This window comes from Paroedura picta, chromosome 1 (genome assembly GCF_049243985.1).
Source record: "Paroedura picta isolate Pp20150507F chromosome 1, Ppicta_v3.0, whole genome shotgun sequence".
Taxonomy (NCBI): domain Eukaryota; kingdom Metazoa; phylum Chordata; class Lepidosauria; order Squamata; family Gekkonidae; genus Paroedura; species Paroedura picta.
In genome coordinates this window covers 102,312,784-102,335,727 of record NC_135369.1, presented here as the reverse complement: position 1 = coordinate 102,335,727, position 22,944 = coordinate 102,312,784, and the positions used below count along the sequence as shown (strand labels likewise).

Sequence of the window (22,944 nt, the reverse complement as noted above, 5' to 3'; positions counted from 1 at the left end):
CAGCTCTGTGGAGCGACTGCAGCCGGAGAAGCGTCGCTGGGTGAATGAAGGCTCGCTGGCTCGTTGCTCTCTGCTCGCTCCAAGAAAAAAAAAAGGTGATCGCTTCGCTGGAAGTTCAGAGGAGAGAGCCAGGGGGAGGGACTTTACTGAAACCACAACAATGTTAATGCACAGGTCTTTTTCGCTAGTGTTGCAGATTGCTTGCAAGAGTGTAGCGCTTTTCGGAGGGTGAATCCACTTTTCTGGATTTCCCTTTAAGCGCTACAACGAATCACTTTTTGCTGATCGGTTTCAGAAGTGTGGCAGATTGTGTGCGACGTTCATGCATAACTGCAAATTAGTAGCGTTTACAATTTGCCACACTCGTGCGGAATGGCCATTGGAAATTCAAAAGACAAAGCAATACACCTTTGACTTGTAGAGATCTGGGAAACCAACTAGAGGTGAGGTACAGTATAAATAGTAACATGACATGTTAAACAAAAGCAAACATTACATAATAGGAGCCTACATACAGCAACAGAAAGTACAAACTATACACAGTGATACAGAAGAAGAAAAAGCTGGTTCTTATATGCTGCTTTTCTCTACCTGAAGGATTCTCAAAATGGCTTACATTCACCTTCCCTTTCCTCTCCCCACAACAGACACCCTGTGAGGTGGGTGAGGCTGAGAGAGCCCTGATATTATAGCTTGGTCAGAACAGCTTTATCAGTGTTGTGGCAAGCCCAAGGTCACTCAGCTGGTTGCATGTGGTGAAGCACAGTATCAAACCTGGCTTGCGAGATTAGAAGTCTGCATTCCTAACCACTACACCAAGAAGAAAAGTTGTTTTTTATATAACAGAAAGTACAAACTATACACAGTGATGATGATGATGATGATGAAGAAGAAGTTGGTTCTTGTATGCTGCTTTTCTCTACCCAGCAGCTTCTCAAAGCAGCTTACAATCACCTTCCTTTCCTCTTCCCACAACAGACACCCTGTGAGATAGGTGAGGCTGAGAGAGCTCTGACAAGACTGCTCTGTGAGAACACCTCTAACCCAGAGAGAGTTCTGACAGGACTGTGACTAACCCAAGGTCACCCAGCTGGCTGCACATGGTGGAGCAGGGAAACAAACCCAGCTCTCCAGATAGGAGGTTGCCACTCTTAACCACTACACCAAACTGACTATATAGTCCTAACCTCCACGCTAGGTCATTCTCTGGGTAACATTGTAATAGTGCAACAGTATTGCCTGTGCAGAAAGCCTTCTGGGAATCAATCAGCTTTACATAGATTGCAGAAAGCCAGGAAGGTGTGAGGGTTCTTGACCTTTTCATGCAGATCATTCCACAAACTGTGGGTCCCAACAGAGAATACACCTGTACGAGCACTTGTTTATTTTGTCCTTTTGCATTGTGGCACCTGTAGAAGTCCCTCAGCCACCTGCTGCTAAAAAAAAAAACCCCAAAACACATCCCTACATAAAAATGATGTGATCAACTATTGCCCTACCTTTAATCTGTACTTTTTGATCAAAGTGATTGAGAGAGCAGTACTGTTCCATTTCTCCTTGGATACGCTTTTTAGTTTGGTTTCAAACCAGGCTATGGGATGGAGATGGCTCTGCTGACTTCTGTCTAATTATAGACAAAAGTCAGTCATCCTTCCTGCTCTTACTGGATATATGTGCTACTTTTGTCCCAGTGGGCCATGCCACCTTGTTGAGACACCTCGAGCTTGAAGAAGGCATTGGGGACTCAAAGACTTTTCTCTGGGGACCAACTACAAGTATGTGCTCAGCCCTTCTCTGGTCTGCAATATAGTAGATTCAGGGTAGCCAAAGTATAACACTTTAGATTTTCTAAAACCTTCCTCTCAAACATCAATGTGTGAGTAATTCCTCAGTAAAGACTTTGGGGACCATTTCTCCTTCCCAGTGTTACTATCTCCCTATGAGCTGTTCTGGTGTAGGAGGAAGAAGCATGCAGATATGGATCTGTGTTACCCAGCTCTCAAATGTCATTTGAATCATATTTCTAGTTATTATGCTTACATTCATAATATATTACAATAACATTGTATGTTCTGGCCATAATCTGGTGACAGGAATCATTTACCGGATGAAGAGCTCAGACTGACTTACAAAGTACATTCAGTCAAGTCTTGGGTCTGAGCTGCCCTTTTGAAGTTCTGGAGGGAATCTCTTGAATCAAGTCAAATAGCATTTAGCTTACATTATATGCTAGGAGATTCAAGTGAATTTATTCCTAGACTTGGTTTTTTTTATACATGGCATGAGGAATTCAAGAGCAAGGCTGCAGTCCTTGTGATATTTCCTGGAAGTAAGTCTCATTCAACCCTCGTAGGAATGCTGTCTTCTAACCTGGTGAGCCGGGTTTGATTTCCTGCTCCACAAAATGCAGCCAGCTGGGTGACCTTGGGCTTGCCACAGCACTGATAAAGCTGTTCTGACTGAGCAGTAATAACAGGGCTCTCTCAGCCTCACCTACCTCACAGGGTGTCTGATGTGGGGAGAGGAAAGGGAAGGTTATTGTAAGCTGCTTTTGAGACTCCTCTGGTAGACAAAAGCAGCATATAAGAACCAACTCTTCTTCCTTCTTCCTTCTTCTTCATGGCTCAGGCTAGCCCCATTTTGGAAGCTAAGCATGGTCATCCCTGGTTAGCACCTGAATGGAAAAGCACCAAGGGAGTCCAGGAACCATAGCAGAGGCAGGCAATTGCAAACCATCTTTTTGTCTTTTGCCTTATAACCCAGAGGGTCACCATAAATCTGCTGAGACTAGACAACACTTATCATCATCAAGTGCTATTGAATATTATTGGACTTACTCCTGAGCAGACATGCTGAGGATTGTTCCTCTAGTCTCTTATCTCATTTACCAGATCAAAATACCTAATATGCCATCAAAATTATATATTGGTCTTTTTTCCCCAAACTTAAAAATATTTTAAGAATCCAAAATAGCAAGCAAAAACTTTTCACATTTATAACCACATGTATCTTTATGCTTGAATAGAGTTGTATTGAATCTATTGGAACATTGTGAGGGAGTAAAACTGTGTGTGACAACTATTATTGGAAATGTCCAACCCATAATGTTCTTGGCAGCTCATTGGTCTTTTTCATATGCTCAGCATGTGCAGATATACAGATGTTGATATACTTATTCATACCTACGCTTCCAAAACAAAGACTTATTAGAGTGTGAAGGCATCTGGCATTGGCCACACAGAATGAACATTCTAAGACAATAACATACAGTTTCTGGCTTTTGAGTTCATGTACCCATAGCCTTAAATGATTATACTGGATTGGGTACAGAAGTTTACATGTTGCCAGGCAGAATAATAACGGAATGGATGCTATCAAAAGTGTATTTTGATAAAATTCTTGTTATGTCCAAAAATATTTATGATGTATAAAAATTCAAAATATGATATACCAGGGGGAAAGCCCATTGTATCCAGGAATACAACAGGAGCTAAATCTTAGTGGTAGGAAGAGGAAGGGAAGGAGCTGTCCAGTCTGCAAGAGCATGGGGTTGAATGTGTGTTGTGGTGGCATGGTGACAAATGAGGGCATGGGTGTGGAGATATGGGTGTCATAAACCTGTGGTTTGGAATGTTGAGTATGGGAGAGGACTGACCTTTGGGAATTGTGGTATAGTGGTTACAGATGAGCTTTCAAGAGCCATGTCTTCAGATATGTGAAGAGAAAATCAGTCTGGAGACTCTTCTTAGGGGGAGATTACATGGCAATCTATTCCTCCCAGTTCTGCATCATTTCCCTTCTTGTGTGAATTTGGCTACAGACACCAAAATGTCCCCCTGCCCTAATCCACATGGGAGTAGTCACAGTACACAGGTGTCCACCCTGCTCCATATGTCTCCATGTTTTCACTGTTGATAAAATGTTATGTTCCCACATGCTTCTTTCATGGTTGCTCCTTAGAAGAAGAAGAACTGGATTTTTGTACCCTGTTGTTTACTACCCAAAGGAGCTTCAAAGCGGTTTACAAACACCTTTTCCCTTTGTCTCCCCACAATAGACAACCTGTGATGGATGTAGGGCTGTGAGGGATTTTAGCGAACTAGGAATGGGCTGCAGTGACCCAGCAGGCCTCAGGTGACTCAAAGCAGTTTCCAATCGTCTTCTCTTCCTCTCCCCATAGCAGACTCCCCATGAGGGAAGTGGGGTAGAGAGCCTCACATGGAAGCTGGCAACCCTAAGAGGCAGTCTCTCTGTGCACTGCAGTCTTGACCTTAGTAAGGTTTTTAATACTGTTTTTTTATTTGCCAGGCCAAGGTTGAAAAAGTCACTTTAGTTCCCATGTCTCTCCAGCCATTTACTTGTTCACTATTTGCAGTTTCATGCTGTAAATATTCTTTATTTAGATCTTCTTGCACTTTCCAGACTCACAGGACTGATGCTGGTCTGTCTGTCTGTTCCCCAAAACACAAACAGTTGCTGGGCCATAGCTCATAGCCCAGGAGGGACACACCTGCACCACTCCCTCCCAACTGTAGGCAAAAATGGCTCCTTTGAAGGTTGGACTCTGAGGCATTGTACAATTTTGATGTCCCACCTCCAAACTTCCAGGAATATTTACAACCCAGGGGTATTGGGTTTCCAACAGATGAGGCCTGGAGAGCTACAGGAATTACAGCTCATCTGCAGAGTATAAAGATCGGCTCCCCAGGCAAAAAGAGCTACTTTGGACAGAGTTGTAGTGGAGAAGAAACATTTAAGACCTCCTACACATGTTGTTGTTGAACTGAAAGGCTTGAGGCCCACTGCACAGGGTTGTTGTGCAGATGAAACAGGAGTCAAAAGAACCTCCGCAACAGCATCCAGTTTTGTCTGCAGAATAATGCTGTGCAGTAGGCCTCAAATCTGCAGAGAGTTGTGGAGAAGAAATACACATGGCTTGGCTGTGTCTAACCCCCGGCCAGAGCAGTATTTTAAGTGAGAAGGGGCTTTTCTGTGGCCTCCCTGTCAGCCAACTGTTTGGCAGGAGGAGAAATTCCCCCCCCAAAAAAGGAATGCCCTCAGACTACCCTGCGTTGCTCTCGGAAATGCCTCCCTCTCCTCAGTCAGGGGCTGTCAGAGGCTCCTTCGCAACAGGCCTGAAGGGAGGGGGAGGGAGGGAGAGCACTCACCAGCCTCCTGCCAGCTCTGTCAGGGTTCTGAGACAAAGAGAGGGAAGTTACAGTTGGACGCGACAGTTAGGACAACCTTAGGGTAAAAAGGGCTGGTGCAGCCTGTCTAAGCCTCTGTTCTCATCCCCCTTGGCAGCCCTACTGACCTCCTCTCCTTGTGATGGTTAGGAGCAGACTGGCAGTGATGTCTCCATATTGCCACAGGGTGGGTGGGCCCTGTCAGAACTTTGGCCCAATGATTGGGCCTCCCAAGTGGCTTCACGACTCCCGACTGGCTAGAACTCTGGCCTGTCCTGGTGAGGGCCCAATCGGAAGGTGCTTCGTGCCTTCCGATTGGACCCACACCCAGACTGGCCCCGCCCACACTCCGCCCACTTAACCCTTAACTCACCAAGCGGTTACAGATTGCTGCATATATCGTAATTATACAATCTAAATATAAATATTTGAGTTCAAATCCTTTTGATGCTATCCCCCATCTACATTTGAGATGCATTCCGTCCGTGATTAACTCTAGCTAGACTCTCTACTGCTGCTTTGAACATTCAGGATTGTAATTTAGGCATTCAAAATGTGTAATTACCAAGGGTACAGCAATCCTATACAATAATGTTGTCGGTGGTAAGAAAGCTATGGTAACTTAATTTTTCTAAATATTTATTTTCTGTGTCTTACAGGCTGTGAACCAATTCCTGTAAAGTATCTTCAGTGGAGTGATATAGAGTCCATTGTGGCTGTGGTCTTCTCCTGCCTGGGTATTCTGGTCACCATGTTTGTTACACTGATCTTTGCACTCTACAGGGACACCCCTGTGGTCAAATCATCAAGCCGGGAGCTCTGCTACATTATCCTTGCTGGGATATTTCTAGGCTATATCTGCCCATTTACCCTTATAGCTAAGCCCACTGTCACTTCATGCTACCTCCAACGCCTCCTTGTGGGGCTTTCCTCTGCCATGTGTTATTCAGCCCTCGTAACCAAAACCAACCGCATTGCACGCATTTTGGCAGGGAGCAAGAAAAAAATATGTACCCGTAAACCACGTTTCATGAGTGCTTGGGCTCAAGTGGTCATTGCCTCCATTTTGATCAGTGTGCAGCTAACATTGGTAATTACCCTGATTATCATGGAACCTCCTATGCCAGTCCTTTCCTACCCTAGCATCAAGGAAGTCTTTCTGATCTGCAACACCAGCAACTTAGGTGTGGTTGCTCCAGTGGGCTACAATGGACTGCTTATTATGAGTTGCACTTACTATGCCTTCAAAACTCGCAACGTACCTGCAAATTTCAATGAAGCAAAGTACATTGCCTTCACTATGTACACTACTTGTATCATCTGGCTGGCCTTCGTGCCTATTTACTTTGGGAGCAACTACAAGATCATAACTACTTGCTTTGCAGTGAGCCTGAGTGTGACAGTAGCCTTGGGGTGCATGTTCACTCCCAAGATGTACATCATCATTGCCAAACCTGAAAGGAATGTCCGTAGTGCCTTCACCACTTCTGATGTGGTGCGTATGCATGTCGGGGATGGCAAGACACCTTGTAGGTCGAACACTTTCCTCAGCATATTCCGGAGGAAGAAGCCAGGCACTGGAAACCCAAAGTAAGTATTTTGGGTATCCATTAGTCTTTCCTTTTTTCATTCTATAATCTCTCTCTGTTTTTAGTAGACCACTTCATCTTCAACAAGGTCTATAATTATGTAACAATTGACACACAATAAGGAAAAATGGAAGAGGTGAGGACCGAGCTGTTCTCTGCTATGTGTCAGGCGTAATAACACCTATCTGACTTTGTTTAATAAACTTCCAATCCTATAGATCCGGTTCCCTTTTCCTCTTTTTCCCTGTCCACAGTATTAGGCACACAAAAGTATGATCACCTTTTAGGCATGGCATGAGGGCATCATTATGAAGAATCTTGGTAAGCTTGCTTTTGGAACAATATTGTGTGCTTTCTCAGTAATTATATATGTTTAGTAATGTAAGGTATGTTTACAAAGAAATATGAGTTGATGGAAGATATGTAAGTGGAAAGTTGAGTTTCTAGCTCTGGGTTGGGAAATTCCTGGAAATATTGGGGAGGGGGTGGAGAGGGTGGTGTTTGGGGACAGAAGGGATCTAATTGGGGGATCATGCCATACAGTTTGCTAAAGAAGCCATTTTCTCCAGGAAATCTGATTTCTGTAACCTGAAGATCAGATGTCATTCTGTGAGATCTCAAGTGGATTGTTAACTGCTACTCAAACCCCAACATTTTACATCACTTCCTGGGTGTGCTGTGAATTGCATACACCCAGGGTCATTAGCCATTCTGTACTTACTGTTGTTTGACATAAATAATTTGCTGAGTAATGTGAGTAGCCTTCTGCATCCAGATCCTTCAGTGAACCCAAATATTTGAACACAAACCAATGCCATCTTCATCAAATATATCTCTTCCTTTAAAACAATGATTTGCAATTGATGAGATTACTAGACTAATTGAAACAATTACATCTTTTTGACAAATGTGTGAATGTGGGAGAGCCATGGTTAAATATGGGTTAAGCTCAGGGCATTCTGGTAACATTACTCACCAGTACTATCAACACTTTTTGGAGAGATCTCTCAAGTCCTGAAGGGAAAATTGATGGAAAAGGATGAATTCTTATCTATGAATACTGGCACTTAAAAAAACCACTACTGGTTAAGCATATCATCTTTTTACATATCAAATTAATTATAAATGCATGAAAAAGGGATTCCTCAGTTTGTGGTAGCATTGTTGTTCCCCTCAAAATGAATGTGTGTATTAACCCTTAATTATCCAACAACTGCAATTTTTTAAACATTTGGTGAATGGCAACAGCATTTGCTTCCTTCATATCATATTTATGCTTTAATAAATTATCAGGATTACATCCAGGCAATGCCAAGTCTGTCAAAAAAGATGGAACCTCCCAATTTAATTTTGCAAAGGATTAAGCAATGTAGATTATTTAAGGTGATATTCCAGGCAAGTTTTAGACAAATGCTAGTGTCACCCAGCATGATGATGTCACTTCTGGGTCACATGTCTCCAATTTTGCCTTCCATTTTATTCCTGCCACCTAGTTGAGTGGTGGCAGGCAGAGGTGGTGGTGGGCAGCTGGGACCCCTGTTTTTAAAGATTGGGAGATTCTGTCCTTCCTTTTCTATTGTCACTACCTCCTCTTTTCCAATTAATTTGCTGCCACAACATCTCTATCATGGTGAGCCTAGGAAAGAACCTTGTATGGAGACGAAGCTGAATCAGTTATTTAGTTATTTATTTATTTTTGATAGGGAAAAGAATTAGAGCTGCATTTGGGGGAAAATGTTCACATACTAATACAGTACAGTCATGCTTTATATTGTGCAGTCAGGACAAAGTATACATTGGAAGAACATGTTTCCCTTCTTTAACACTACCAAATGAACATGTACCTGTAGTCTGTCAGAACTGGTACAGCACTGAAAGTGTTTTCAGTATTTTCGTTCCCTCTCTTCTAATATTTGCGTTTCTCCGTTCCCCTAGGAAGTATACACAATACTAAAGAACAAAAGATCTCATTGTACTTTTACTGTGACTCGAAGTGAAAGGCCAATTAGCTTGTTAATATGTCCTCTGTATTTAGGATTTATTCAGGCTGCTTCCGTCTTTAACACATTAACACATAAAAAACAAACTCAGCTTCCTAATAGGCAATTACTGCATCCTTGGCAATATGAGAGGCTTGCTTGTAGAGAAAGACTAAACTATGCTATTGTTGTTATGCCAAGCATATGCATGCTGATCTTATCCCAGAAGGCCCCTTTGGGTTGTTAGATACAGATTGAGCAGTCCGTAACAATTTGTATCATTTCGGGGAAGTGGGAAGGATTCAGCAATCTGAATATGGTAGGATTTGCTGTAGCTGAACCATCTCTGACTATTCAACTTTCTCTTAAGGAAAATCCACAGCTTCACTGATTGTATTTCATTGGGCCTCCAGTTATAAAGCTATCCAAATATCAAATCTTATCTTCCTGCCATTTAATTATTTTGTCTTTGGTGAGCTTAAAAAGCACTCAGCCTGCTTCTCTTCATGAACAAGGAAAATGTCAGGTCAGTTGGAGGTATGTGGGATCACAAAATCAACAAGGAAGGTTTTAGATGGACCAAAGATATATTGCAAAAATGTGACCACAATAGCAAACCAAGATTTCCTTTTCCCCCCCCCTCTCCTTTAATAAATTCAACCTTTTAAAAACTTTCGTGGCAAGAAAGGCTCAGGTACTAGTGCAGACATGCAGAAGTAACAATCATCAAGATACAACTATTCATCTAGATGTCTGAGGAATAGTTTTCACTTGACCCTAAAGTACAGTCAAAGAGAACTCCTAAGGTGATTTGTATTTATCGGAGATTTGGATTTGGGCTAAACACAAGGGAAGTTTTATAGATCTCATATTTTTGAAAGACATTTTGCTAGGTTAAGAATTGAAGCTATATACACCTCTAGAAACACCGTGATTCTGTTGATTAATAAGCATATCTGGCTTGTTATACTTCTGTAACATCACTGTGCCCATCTCACATGCTGAAGGGCCATGGGAAGCTATAATAGCTTGCAGCTGAGAAGGGTATTATACTTCTTTGGGGCCAACCTATACGTGATAGATCAAATGTATGATTTATCTGCAAAAAAGCAGCCATGGGACTGATAGGAACTGGGAGCAAGGCCCCAAGGAAGAAAAGGTAAAATTTTGTCATTTTCCCTCTTGAAAATGCCTTCCAGAAAAGAGTAGATGATTAAATTGCAGAATAATATACATGGTTAGGATAAGAAAATTCACTTTGGCATACTTGGGTTTTCTTTGTAGACTCTTGTGTCATCTTCATATGAGCTTGGCATACACTCAATAGAGTCTCCTCTGTGGTGCCAAGAGCTATTGCTAAGACTAGATGCTGATAATCTTATGTTTTTGAAAATTACTAAAAGAAATAAAAGTCAGTAAGATTTTCTCTAGAAAAAATCCACAATATTATATGATGAGATTAGGGTATAAATATGATCACGTATGTTCTGCATTCCATTTTTCATTTAATTAACATTTGATTCCACCATACATATTACTAAACCTATTGGGAAGTTCTGCAGAGAATCACAAGGGAAATGAAGCAAACCAGAAAAGAGTAAAGAGAAACTATGCACCCTCTTAAATGGGGAATATGTGACCAGGTTGATATATAATGAGACCACTACATCAGGTTTCAAGCACTACTATGCTCTATCCTGCACATCCATAAACCTGGCTGGAAAACTGCCAAACTATTTTGGGCTTAGGCCTCAAATATAATGTCTGCTTCATCATGCAGCTCTAAGCTGTAATCTACTCTCCTCCATTAACGTCACTGAAATCTGGGTCTGAGGAGCTTTCACCCTCACATTGGTACTATTTACACTTTTCAAATGGAAATATTTGTTTCTATACTCAAGAGTAATATTAAATCATGAGCACACGATTGGGAATTCATACATTTATAACAAATATATATACTTATCATGGTCTTGTAACATCTGTCAGTAGGTACTATAATTCAATTTGTAAACAATTCTTTGGCTGGCTACCCCTGTGACATTGGAGAGGTCAGAGATTTGCCCAGACAATGTGGTGCAATGCTGCAACATCACTTCTGACTGTGTAACCAAAAGTGACGTTATTGCATCACAGCATGCTCTGAGGTTTCCCTTAACTTCTATGGTAAACACCTAGACCTTTTTTGCTCCAGGAATCCAGCCCAGTGCAGTGCTCATCTGGTCATGAGGCTAATTTCCACTTCCGGACCATGTTGACACCAGTGCGGGGCAGTTCCAGGCCTGGTACCCAATAGGCCCTCATTTGCTCTGTAGCAAGAGAATACAGATAAATGAGGGCCTACATCATGCCAAGCCTGGAACCACCCCGGACTGGTGCTGATGTCATCCAGAAGTGGAAATTAGCCCTGCGACCAGACGAGTGCCATGCCAGGCTGGCTTCTTGGTGCAGAAAAGGTTCTAGAATCCTAGAGCTTCCTTCCATTTATGGGGCCAGAAATGATGTTGTAGGATGCCATTTTGGTCCTCTCCTTTCTCCCCTGCCACTTCATTGAACACCCAGTGGTGGTGGTAGTGGTGGTGGTGGGAGTATCATGTATAAAATGGCAGATAGAAGGGCCTGAGAAAGTGAGAGATGGAGAAAGTGGTGCGCCAAATGGCTGATAATAACAGGCACACCACCTGCTCTCTTTAAATCCCTCCCCAAACTGCAAAGGAGGGACAAGGATTTAAAGGGAGCAGGTAGTCAACTAACAGCTGATAATGACAGCTACACCACCTGCTCCCTTTAAGTTCCCCCCCCCCAAGCTAGGAAGGAATTTAAAGGGTGCTGGTGGCATGCCTGTCATTATCTCTTGGTAGCTCTTGGGTGGCTACCACACCCTTTAAATGCTTTCCTTACCTTCACAGGCAGCTTTGTCTGTGCAACCCCCCCCCCCCCCTCCAGACTTTTTGGATTCAGCTGAATTGGTTTGGCCAAATCTGAAAAAGTGAAGGGACATTCATGTGTTTCAGATTGGACCCTAACAGTTTCAGGCCAAATGAAATGGTACAATTTTATGTGTGTGTGTTCACATGCCTAGTAGAGAGTTTGAAGTGCTCAGTAAATCCCAGTGTGTAAACTAAATTCTCAAATGTTCATCACTTATATGATTTTTTTCTTGTGTTATGTTTAGGTTAATTTCTTAATCTATAAATAAGTGTGTAAACTTTATTCCAGATCTCCTGGTTCAATTTTGGTATTCTTTGCCTTGGGTTTTAATCCAGTACAGAATCCAGACCAGTCTTACTGCTTGATTATATAATTTTATATTTAGGACTGCTAATCCTCCCATTCATCTCATTTTGTAATACTGTAAAACCTATTCTGGTTTCTTACCATTCCAAATAAATTAATTAGTCTCTGCTACTCTTTCAGTACTCTTCTGTATACATGCAAAATTGGGGGAAAACTCATTTTGGCAATATATTCATTATTATTGCATAGATTTTTCCTACCCATGGGCACCACCAACCCCTTGGCTTTGGATACAACCTTGGTTCCAGTGGTAAGCAAGGTAACATGCTGCATTCTGACCCTAGTGCCCTTCTGGCACCTGGAAGGCTCACCTCTGTCCTCAGGCTTAGGTGAGTGACCCCTTCTACCTCTGGAGCTCACTCTCTGCGCACACCTCACTTTGGCCCTGCCTCAAACCAGGGATGGGGCATAGCCCCGCCTGGGCCTGCTGCTGTGTGAAGCCTGCCCTCTAGAATCACTTTCAGAAAAGCTGGCCTCTGCACTGAAGGAGGTCCCACTGGATGTGAACTCCAGCTTTGAGGCCCCCGTCTGATCATCCGGTGATCGCCCAGACCTCCTGCCCCATGAAGAAACCCTACTGCCCTGCCATGGGCTGTGCAGTTCTGATTGGGAGCATTGCCTTTCTCTGCCCCCCCCCCAATTGTGCTTCCTCCTGCCACTGGGTGCCCTGCTGCTTCCCATTCAGGCTTACTACCCCTTGGCCCGCAACTGGGACTGCCATGGATCAGGCATCCCTGGCCTGAAGCACACTGGCCTGCCAGCCCACCATTCCCCTTACTCCCCCCAGGTGACCACCTCACTCCTGGGGTGGGGGGAGAGGATCCCTGCCCCCATTTCAGGGGGCATTTGAGGCCCCCATTGCCCTGGCCCAAGAACACCAATGGCCAGTATCTCCTCTTTGTGTGTGTGTGTGTGTGTGTGTGTTTGCATGTGCATATGTTTGCATGTGCTGTAGTACGAATATGTGCATGTGTATGGCCTCCACCATCGTACTCGGTCCTGTCATGGCACCGAACCCCCGGCTGCCTAGTGGGGGGAGTGAGGATGCTGCTCCGGGAGCCTTGAGGCTGGGAGCCAGTGAACTCACCTAACCATGGCCCACCGAGGCCTCCTGAGCTGCCACCGACACCTGGTCTCCTCAGCTTCCCCATTTCACTACCGCCCAACAGCAAGCTGTCCCAGCAGCGTCTGCAAGCAGAGAGACCAGGCCTTTGCATATGGCACCTTAAATAGGCACCCACTGTCCCACTCCTATGTTGCCGCCATGCATGCATGCCCACTGGGCCAGACATTGTGTCTCTCCCAGCCAGCGCGGGTGTCAGCCAGTGGCCCCTCTTATTCGCGGATACATTCTTTTTGCTGTTTTTACCCAAAAATATACAAAATTTCCATATAGCATTTCCGTATACTTTTTAATGCAAGTATGGGAATTTAGAATGACCACATTTTATGTTGTTAAAAAATCAACTAGAGTGTATATCTGTTGTAGTAGGAAGAGATGTTATCTTAATTCCTTGTATAAAATTATTCATAGCAAATAATTAACATTCTAAACAGGAGTTGATGGAATGAGAAATATAGCTCATTTCCTAATTTTTTCACAGTCATAATTATGTCATCAACAGAACAGTTTATAATCTTTTAAAAGAGGAGGAAAGGAGGAAAAGAGAGAGATGATAGGGAGCCAGAAGGAAGGAGGGGGGAGGGGGATTGAGAGAGAGAGAGAGAGAGAGAGAGAGAGAGAGGAAAACAAAACACACACACAAAGACCCATTATGCACGGGGGTTTTAGCGCACATTCGGGGTGGAATGGCGGCGACTAAAATCACCGATAACGCATGGAGCCGGCTGCAACCGGCCGCAGCTTCGGTGCATGCCGCCGAAAAAGCCGTGTCAGTGAAACGCGGAAGAAAGCGCAGCTTCCGGGTGACTGGGGCGCAACCAGAAGCGGCGCCCGGATCGCCGCGTGCATAATCGGTTACTCTGGGTTTTGCCGCTGTCGCGCCCCGCCCCGTACATAACCGGTATGCGTCACGTCTTCCCCCTCCGCGTTTTCCATGTGACCCGAAATCGCCGTTTTGGCGGCCGTGCATAATGGGCCAAATTGACAAAAGAGAAAGGGTTTTATAAAAAGTATTGTGAACAATTATAGTGAAAAAAGAAAAACCCTTAAGAACAAAGGGAAAGAAGGAAGAAATATACTGGCTCTCAAAAATCAATATTAGTCTGTTATGATCCACTGAAAGAAGTCAAAGAAATAAAGGGGAGAGTCTTGCCCAACAACCATGCTTTTGCTTCCCTGTGTGTTGATTCTTCTGTGGTTTCCATAGTCAGAATGAGAAATATTATTTCAGAATTAGCTTAGAATTCAAAGTCTTCTCATTGTTTTAGTATGCTGTCACTCCAATAGATAATATATAGGATAAGAAATAAATCATATCTTTCTGTTTGGCCATTTAATTCATGAATCTGCAAGACTATGCCAATCTAAGTGTTTGGTCTTTTTTGCTGTATCACACCGGAACTAAGATCTTTTAAAATAAATATTTTTTGGCAAAAAAGAAGTGGGAGATAAGAGGAATAACTGATTGCATAGTCCACAGAGAGGATAATCCACAAATATATGAGTCAATACAGGATAAAATTCATCCAAAAGATGAGAATGCAGATAGCAATAATTCTTTCTGCTCCAAATAATATCTCCACTCTTTCTATGTTGAAGCTTTTAAAATAGGAGTTGTTAAATTAAGCACAGTTCGATAGTTTTTCTCTGCACTGCTCTCATAATTATCTTGTTAGTTCTCTGTAATTTGTGATCCATAATTTTGCACTTTCCCTCTTTATATTGTACTTTTATATGCTATTAAAGGCTTGTTGTTGTTAAACATTCAGCAACAGAACATTATAGTTGTAACTGCACTGTGGTTCAGTTCTTCTTCTGTGGGTACAGTTGATGGTGGGAGGGGCCTCAGTGCTTTGGTTGGTGGTTGAATTACTTGTCTTGATTAAAGGCATCCAGTTTGCAGACCCTATGGAATTGGTTTAGCTCCAGCAGGGCCATGATGTTGTCTGGGAACTCACTCGACTAGGTGGGGGCCAGGAAAGAGAAATCCCTGGCTCTGGTCGAGATTAGTTGAGCTTTTCTGGGGCCAGGGATCACCAACTCTTAAATGAAAGAGGATAAAAGTAGAAGTGTAGAAGAGGTTGGCCATGGCAGTAAGGACTCACTTATTCTCTTAATGATCTTAATGTTATCAGAACCCAGTTGGAGTTTGAGTAAATCACACCTCCCCCCATTGAATGTCCTTGTTCATTGGATATCCCCACAATGGGAGAGGTGAAGATGGAGGAATAATTCTCTTTATCCTCAGTGAGAGAATTCTGGAGTCTTGAGGAATGCTCCTGTTCAGGCCACCATTTCCCCAGAAGTCCCAACTCTGCAGAATTATTGCAGATCTTCCATTTTAGCTATATAGTGACTATAAAGTGACTGAATAGGCACTGTTAATTTCTGTTATTAGTTCCCTCTCACCAACAGGTCTCCCGTTCCCAGCCAGTGGCTATGCTGTTGTGATGTCATGGAAGACAGATATTTCTCTTGGCAGGCAGGAAAGATGATGGCTGGAAAGCTAATGAGAAACATTAGCAAAACAGGAAACACAGAGACCCAGCATTTGAAGGACACAGAGGGACTTTTAATAGCTTTCTGTTTGCCTATGGCAAACTCATTTTGTCTTTGCCTAAGTTTAAATGTGGTTAGCACGCAGCTTGTAAATTTTTGAAAGAGAAAGCTGCATGGAAATAGTTGACAGTCTTGCTTGATATGCAGAATTAGTTATGCAGTGTTGTGAATTATGCCCCTGTTCTTTAATTAGTAAAAAAAACCATCTGCATATGTATAATGTTTGCATATTTATAATGGTATTGTTCATGTGCCTATTTTTCAATGACCATCTGCCCAAAAAACAGATAGAAAAGCCTAGTGTCATGTGACCAGTGAATTTTTGCTAATCCTATAAATCCAAGGAACTTCATACATGTTGTACTGGAACTGTTGCTCTGGTGCCACATGGCAAACATTTTAGAAATTAGGGGGTACTTTCAAAAGCTGTTTGTTGAGAGATCAATTCAAATTTGTAGAAGTAAAAATTAAACCCACTGGCAAGTGTGAGTTCTGTAAGTGAACCTAACCAACACAGCAACAGATATAATTTTTAATTTACACATGGAAAGAAGTTGTGAAGTTATGAGCACTGTCACTGGATCCTCTAGCTACATTTTTTCACAACATTGGCTTGTATCGTGTGTAACAGTACAAAGACTTCTGCTAATGGAATGCAGTCTTCTTACCTCACTCATCCTGTGATAGTCCCAAATGCCTGCAGAACTAATGTTCCTTTGGGAGAGGCATTTTAAGTGCCATTGAAAGGGGCAACTATGCTTTGCAGGGAGAAGTCCTTGTGCTTCTGGAACCTTTAGCCTTGATATTTATTTATTTGTTTGTTTGTTTGTTTTATTTCTATACCACCCTTCTATATGGCTCACAGCGGTTTACATACAACATGAGGGGATACATGGAACAAATTGATATATAATATAAACAAATGCAACAACAACAATAATCTAAGTAATACAATTTCAGTGATCTTAAACAATATAACAGGAACAGAAATTAGCTAAGGCCCTTAGAGAGGACAGACTGAGGATATCTGAGGGGGGACCTGTTGTTGGTCTCAGGCAAATGCAGGCCCTGTGGAATTTTGGGGGCCATTTCGCACGGCTTCAAAGTAGCACAATGGTTGCTATTTGGAAACGCTACTAATTTGCCATAACCCACGACGTCGTAGACAATCTGCAACAATCCTGAAACCAATCAGCAAAAAGCGCCTCGTTGTGGCGCTTTCAGGGGAATCCAGAAAAGTGGATTCACCCTCCGGATAGCGATACACTCCTGCAACCAATCTGCAACAGTAGCGCTAAAGACCTGTGCGTTACCATTGTTGCTGGTTCTTCAAAGTCCCTCCCCCTGGCTCTCTCCTCCAAACTTCCGGCGAAGCGATCGCCATTTTTTTTTCTCCGAGCGAGCGGGGATAAACGCACCGGCGAGCCTCTTTCTGTTTAGAGGCTTCCCTGGCTATAGTCCTTCACCTTTAGTCACTAAGCACAAACCACTGAAAAGCCCGTTTGCTGAAATAAAGTCCCTTTATTTTTTACAAATAAATTCAGCCGAAAATCGGGCCCGTGAGGGGGGGGGGATTTTTTTTTTATCACTCGAGGCAGCGTGCAAACGATCATACAATCAAACGACAGCTCACATTAGGCAGCTGGATGGGTCTCTCCGTAGCAACGAATCTACCTAGATTCGTTGCTATGGGTCGTTGTTTTTTTTAAAAAACCTTTCTTAAAGGGAAAGGGGCTGTTTGGGAGCATGCTAACGGCTGCCCATTGGCTGCTTGACGGCCAGGGGCGGGACGAGCTTGGCAATAGCGCTTCCTTTCTAGCGATTTCTGCCGAGACCGGAAGCCTGTGGGAAACGCTAAAAAACGCAACTGATTCCACTACAAAGGCAGGTATGCATAACGACGAATTCCACTATTTTAAATGGCGATTTTTCATTCCGCAAACAATTTGCAACAAAGATCCCTGTGCGAAAAGGCCCTGGGAGTTTGGACAGGGCCCTGATCTCTTCAGGGAGCTCATTCCACCAGGTGGGGGCCAGGACAGAAAAAACTCTGGCCCTCGTTGAGGACTGATGTACTTCTTTAGGGCCAGGGATCACTAGCCAGTTGGCGGTGGCAGAGCATAATGCTCTTTTGGGGGAATAGGCAGAGAGACGGTCTATTAGGTACACTGGGCCCAGACCGCATATGGCCTTGAAGGAAAGAACCAAAACCTTAAACCTGATCTGGAATTCAATTGGGAACCAATTGGGAACCAGATGTATAGGCCAGATATAACCCAGGGTTTCCAAGTCTGGTTTGAGAGATTCCTGGGGATTTGGAAGTGGAGCACTGGAGAGGAAAGGCTGGCAATTCAAGGCAGAGGAATTCCTGGAGATTTGGATGCAAAGCCTTAGTAGGGTGGAGTTGGCCAACTAAAGAACACATATTACTTTTAAGAATGTTATTTTCTTGAATTCAGGTGGTTAAAAACATTTATTATATATTTCATTTCATTTGAGGAGTGCCAACCCTGCTTAACTTCTAAGATCTTATAAGATTGGGACATCCTGGTCAGGGCATGATGGGGATACTCCAATTATATGGCAATGCATACTGCAAAACTGCAAAACTCCAGCCTGCTCTTGAGGCCCCCATGCTGAGCTAATGAGTTGGGACCCCAAGTTCCCAAGTTCAGCCCAGACAGCACCATTCCCCCCCCCCACTCAATATCCTCAGCAGAAAGCAAATTTGTTTTTATCACCAGTTCTCTGATTGAATAGTTTTTCTATTTATGTTAAAACTGAACAAAGGAAGTCTTTTTTGATCATGTTACTGGTTCAAATGAAGGCTGTCTTGAATGTAAATGTCTGGTGCTGAAAGAATGTGATATGGTTATTTAATAAGATATGGAAATTTTTACCTTTAGGAAGTCCTGGTAGAACTTGTGGAGGCATCTTACATAAAGATGGAGATCTTGCAGCTGGAGATTGCACCTCTAGCCAGGAATTTAGGGATGACCTTTGATGCCTCCCTTTTCATGGAGGCTCAGGTCACGAAGGTAGCCAAGCTGGCATTTTTCCACCTATGACAAATGAAGCTAATAGTACCCTACCTGACCATGGAACACTTAGCCACTGTGATCCATGTGATGGTCACCTACAGACTAGACTTCTGTAACTTACTCCATGCTGGCATGTCCTTATCCTTGACCCAAAAGTTGCAGCTGGTACAAAATCATAGAATAATAGAATCATTGAATCATAGAGTTGGAAGTGGTGATACAGGCCATCTAGTCCAACCCCCTGCTCAACGCAGGATCAGCCCTAAGCATCCTAAAGCATCCAAGAAAAGTATGTATCCAACCTTTGCTTGAAGACTGCCAGTGAGGGGGAGCTCACCACCTCCTTAGGCAGCCTATTCCACTGCTGAACTACTCTGACTGTGAAAAACCTTTTCCTGATATCTAGCCTATATCATTGTACTTGTAGTTTAAACCCATTACTGCATGTCCTCTCCTCTGCAGCCAACGGAAACAGCATCCTGCCCTCCTCCAAGTGACAACCTTTCAAATACTTAAAGAGGGCTATCATGTCCCCTCTCGACCTCCTTTTATCCAGGCTGAACATTCCCAAGTCCCTCAACCTATCTTCATAGGGCTTGGTCCCTTGGCCCCAGATCATCCTCGTCGCTCTCCTCTGTACCCTTTCAATTTTATCTATGTCCTTCTTGAAGTGAGGCCTCCAGAACTGCACACAGTACTCCAGGTGTGGTCTGACCAGTGCCGTATACAATGGAACTATGACATCTTGTGATTTTGATGTGATGCCCCTGTTGATACAGCCCAAAATGGCATTCGCCTTTTTTGCCGCTGCATCACACTGCCTACTCATGTTTAGCTTACAATCCACAAGTACCCCAAAGTCTCATTCACACACAGTGTTACCTAGAAGTGTATCCCCCATCCAGTAGGCATGCTTTCCATTTTTCTGACCCAGATGCAGAACTTTACACTTACCTTTATTAAATTACATCTTGCTCTCATTTGCCCGTTTTCCCATTGTGTTCAGATCTCGTTGAACTTTGTCTCTATCTTCCAGAGTATTTGCCAGTCCTCCCAATTTGGTGTCATCTGCAAACTTGATGAGTAGTCCCTCCACACCCTCATCTAGATCATTAATAAATGTGTTAAAAAGTACCAGGCCAAGCACCGAGCCCTGAGGTACCCCGCTACTCACCTCCCTCCAATCTGATGAAACACCATTGACAACAACTCTTTGAGTGCAGTTCTCTAACCAATTCCCTATCCACCTTACTATCTGAAAATTCAGATTGCAGTCCTTCAATTTATCCATCAGAACATCATGGGGAACCTTATCAAAAACTTTACTAAAATCCAAGTAAATGACATCAACTGAATTTCCACGATCCAGCAAACATGTTACTTGGTCAAAAAAGGAAACCAGGGCAGAGTCTGCACTTACTTTGTTTATTCCATTGTCAATCCTGTTGAATTCACATTGATATGAAATCGAGTCTTCCTCACCCCCCCCTCCCCATTGAAACAGGAAAGTTTTCTGGACGTGGTTAGGGAGGCTCAGAAGAGTGGGGAGGAGGCAAATGGAGACTCTTTCTTTGTTTTCTTGAAGGGGGGAAGAGGATCGAAGAAGTCAGAGGAGGGAGGAAAAAATCCTTTCTTTTCTTGGGGGGGGGGGATCAAAGGCAGAAAAAAAATCCAAGACCTAAATAAGTTGAGAGAAATTAGGGGCTTCTCCTTTAAGGCAAGTTTGTCACATGACCACCTGTGACCAATCACGGGTCCTCTACCACGGAGGAGAGCCCAGATTCAAAACAGCCTTTAAAAAGCACTCTAAGATTAAAAGCACTCTAAGATATCGCACAATAAAGGCAGGGTCACTCCGGATCAATCCTTCTTGCTGCAGAAAGAAATTTTAAATTGTCCCAAATCCAAACGGAAATCACATTTTGTGTATAGGGCAGGGACTGAATCGACCTGGGGTTGGAATAAAAGCTCCATGCAGTTTACACCCAGGTTGGTCTGACAGGACCTGTTGGAGACAAATCCATGCTGACTTCCTTGGATCACCAAATTGTCCTCCAGATGTTTGTAGATCGCTCCCTTTAATATCTGCTCCATTATCTTACCCACAACAGAGGTCAGCCTCACTGGTCTGTAGTTTCCTGGGTCATCCTTCCTCCCTTTTTTGAAGATTGGAATGTTTGCTCTCTTCCAGTCCTCCAGGACATCTCCCGTCCTTAAAGAGGTCCCGATGATGGACAAGGGTTGTGCAAGTTCTCTGGAAAGTTCTTTGAGCACTCTCTGGTGCATTTCATCCGGCCCTGGGGATTTGAACTCATCCAATGCATCTAAATGCCCCTCAACAACCTCTCTGTCCATGTCAACCTGCTACCCAGACACTATCCCTTGGCTACTTCCATCTCTAGATGTGCCTAAACCCTTTGACCTGTGAGAAAAAACAGATGTAAAATAGGAGCTGAGCCTTTCTGCTTTCTCTGCATCCTCCGTTAGCGTTTGTCCATCTGCATCCAACAGTGGGCCTATTGTCTCCTTTCCTTTACATTTGCTCCTCACATAACTGAAAAATCTTTTCTTGTTACAATGGGCTTCCTTGGCCAATCTTAGCTCACTCTCAGCTTTGGCCTTTCTGATGATTGATCTACAGTGCCTAGTAACCTGTAGGTACTCTCCTTTAGAGCTCTATCCTTCCCTCCATTTCCTGAATATTTCCCTTTTCTTTCATAGCTCCTCTTGAAGTTCTCTGTTCATCCAAATAGGCTTCCTAGAGCTCCTGCAGTGTTTTCGTCTTTCTGGGATAGTCATGGATTGAGCATGCAATAGTTCTTGTTTGAGTAGCGCCCACCCTTCACATGCTCCCTTCCCTTCCAGCATTCTCATCCATGGTATGACACTAATCATGCCTCTGAGTTTATTAAAGTTTGCCCTACGAAAATCCAACATCCGCGTCTGGCTACCAGCTTCCTTGCCCCGCCCCCCATCTCAAAAGGAATTCTATGAGGACATGGTCACTTCCCCCTAGGGTCCCCACCTCCTTCACCTCATCTACCAACTCTTGCCTGTTGGTCAGTATTAAGTCCAGTATGGCTGAACCTCTTGTGGTTTCATCTACCATTTGATAAATGAAATTGTCAGCCAGGCAGGTCATAAAGTTGCATGACTGAGGATGCTTCACAGAGTTTGTTTCCCAGAACACATCTGGGAAATTGAAGTCACCCGTGATGACAAGGTCCTGCCGCTTGGATATTTTCTCAAGCTGCTCACAAAGTGCAGCATCCACATCCTCTCGTTGGTCAGGCAGTCGGTAGCAGACACCAACTACCACACTGTTTGTTTTCCCCTCGCTTATTTTCACCCAGATGCTTTCCACTGTAGATATGCTCTCCTTCACTAGAATTTCCTGACAGGTAAGCCCTTTCCTCACATACAGTGCCACTCCTCCACCTCTTCGATCTATTCTGTTTTTTCTGAACAGTTCATATCTATCCACTATTACATTTCAGTCATGAGAATCATTCCACCAAGTTTCTGTGATGCCTACTAAATCATACCTTTCCATCAGCATGAGAAGTTCCAGCTCTTTCTTCTTATTGCCCATGCATCGGGCGTCAATATAAAGGCATCTGAATCCTTTTACTTTTGGTTCCCTATGAGTTGGCCTTCCTGGTTGGGCTGCCCCCGATCGGTCTCCTTCCTTACAGTCCCTATGTTGAACAACTCCTTCCCCTTGTGGCTTCAGTTTAAAGCTCTCCTGATGAATCTCCCCAGGTTCCTGCCAAACACATTCTTCCCCAACTTCCACAAGTGCAGTCCATCAGGTGCTAGTAGGCCTTCCTCAAGAAAGCCTATCCCATGGTCCCAGAAACCAAATCTCTCCTGCCGGCACCAACTACGTAGCCACTGATTCATCTCCATTATCTTCCTCTCCCGGCGCATTCCTCTTCCCTTGGCAGGCAAGATTGAAGAGAATACCACTTGTGCTCCCATTTGCTTGAGCTTCCTCCCTAGATCTTGATAGTCTGTTTTAATAGGAGCGATGGTGGTCACAGACATGTCATTCGTTCCCACGTGGACCATCACAAATGGGTAGCGATCTGTAGATTTAAGGAGTTTGTTTAGCAGCTGCAAGCATCCTCACTGGAATATCATGAAGGTCCCATATGCAGCCTCTGCTGT

General features: G+C 43.6%; 1 protein-coding gene across 6 annotated transcripts in view; it reads left to right on the top strand.

Annotated features, from left to right (window-relative positions):
* The window catches only part of GRM1 (glutamate metabotropic receptor 1), a 277,139-nt gene that overhangs the window by 229,596 nt on the left and 24,599 nt on the right, over positions 1 to 22,944 (top strand). For 5 of the 6 annotated variants that reach the window (XM_077350562.1, XM_077350572.1, XM_077350581.1 and 2 more), the window contains one exon: positions 5,846 to 6,776. In XM_077350562.1, coding sequence (XP_077206677.1) covers positions 5,846 to 6,776 — 931 coding nt within the window. The remainder of the gene's footprint in view (positions 1 to 5,845; positions 6,777 to 22,944) is intronic. The other variant, XM_077350589.1, reaches the window with a different exon arrangement.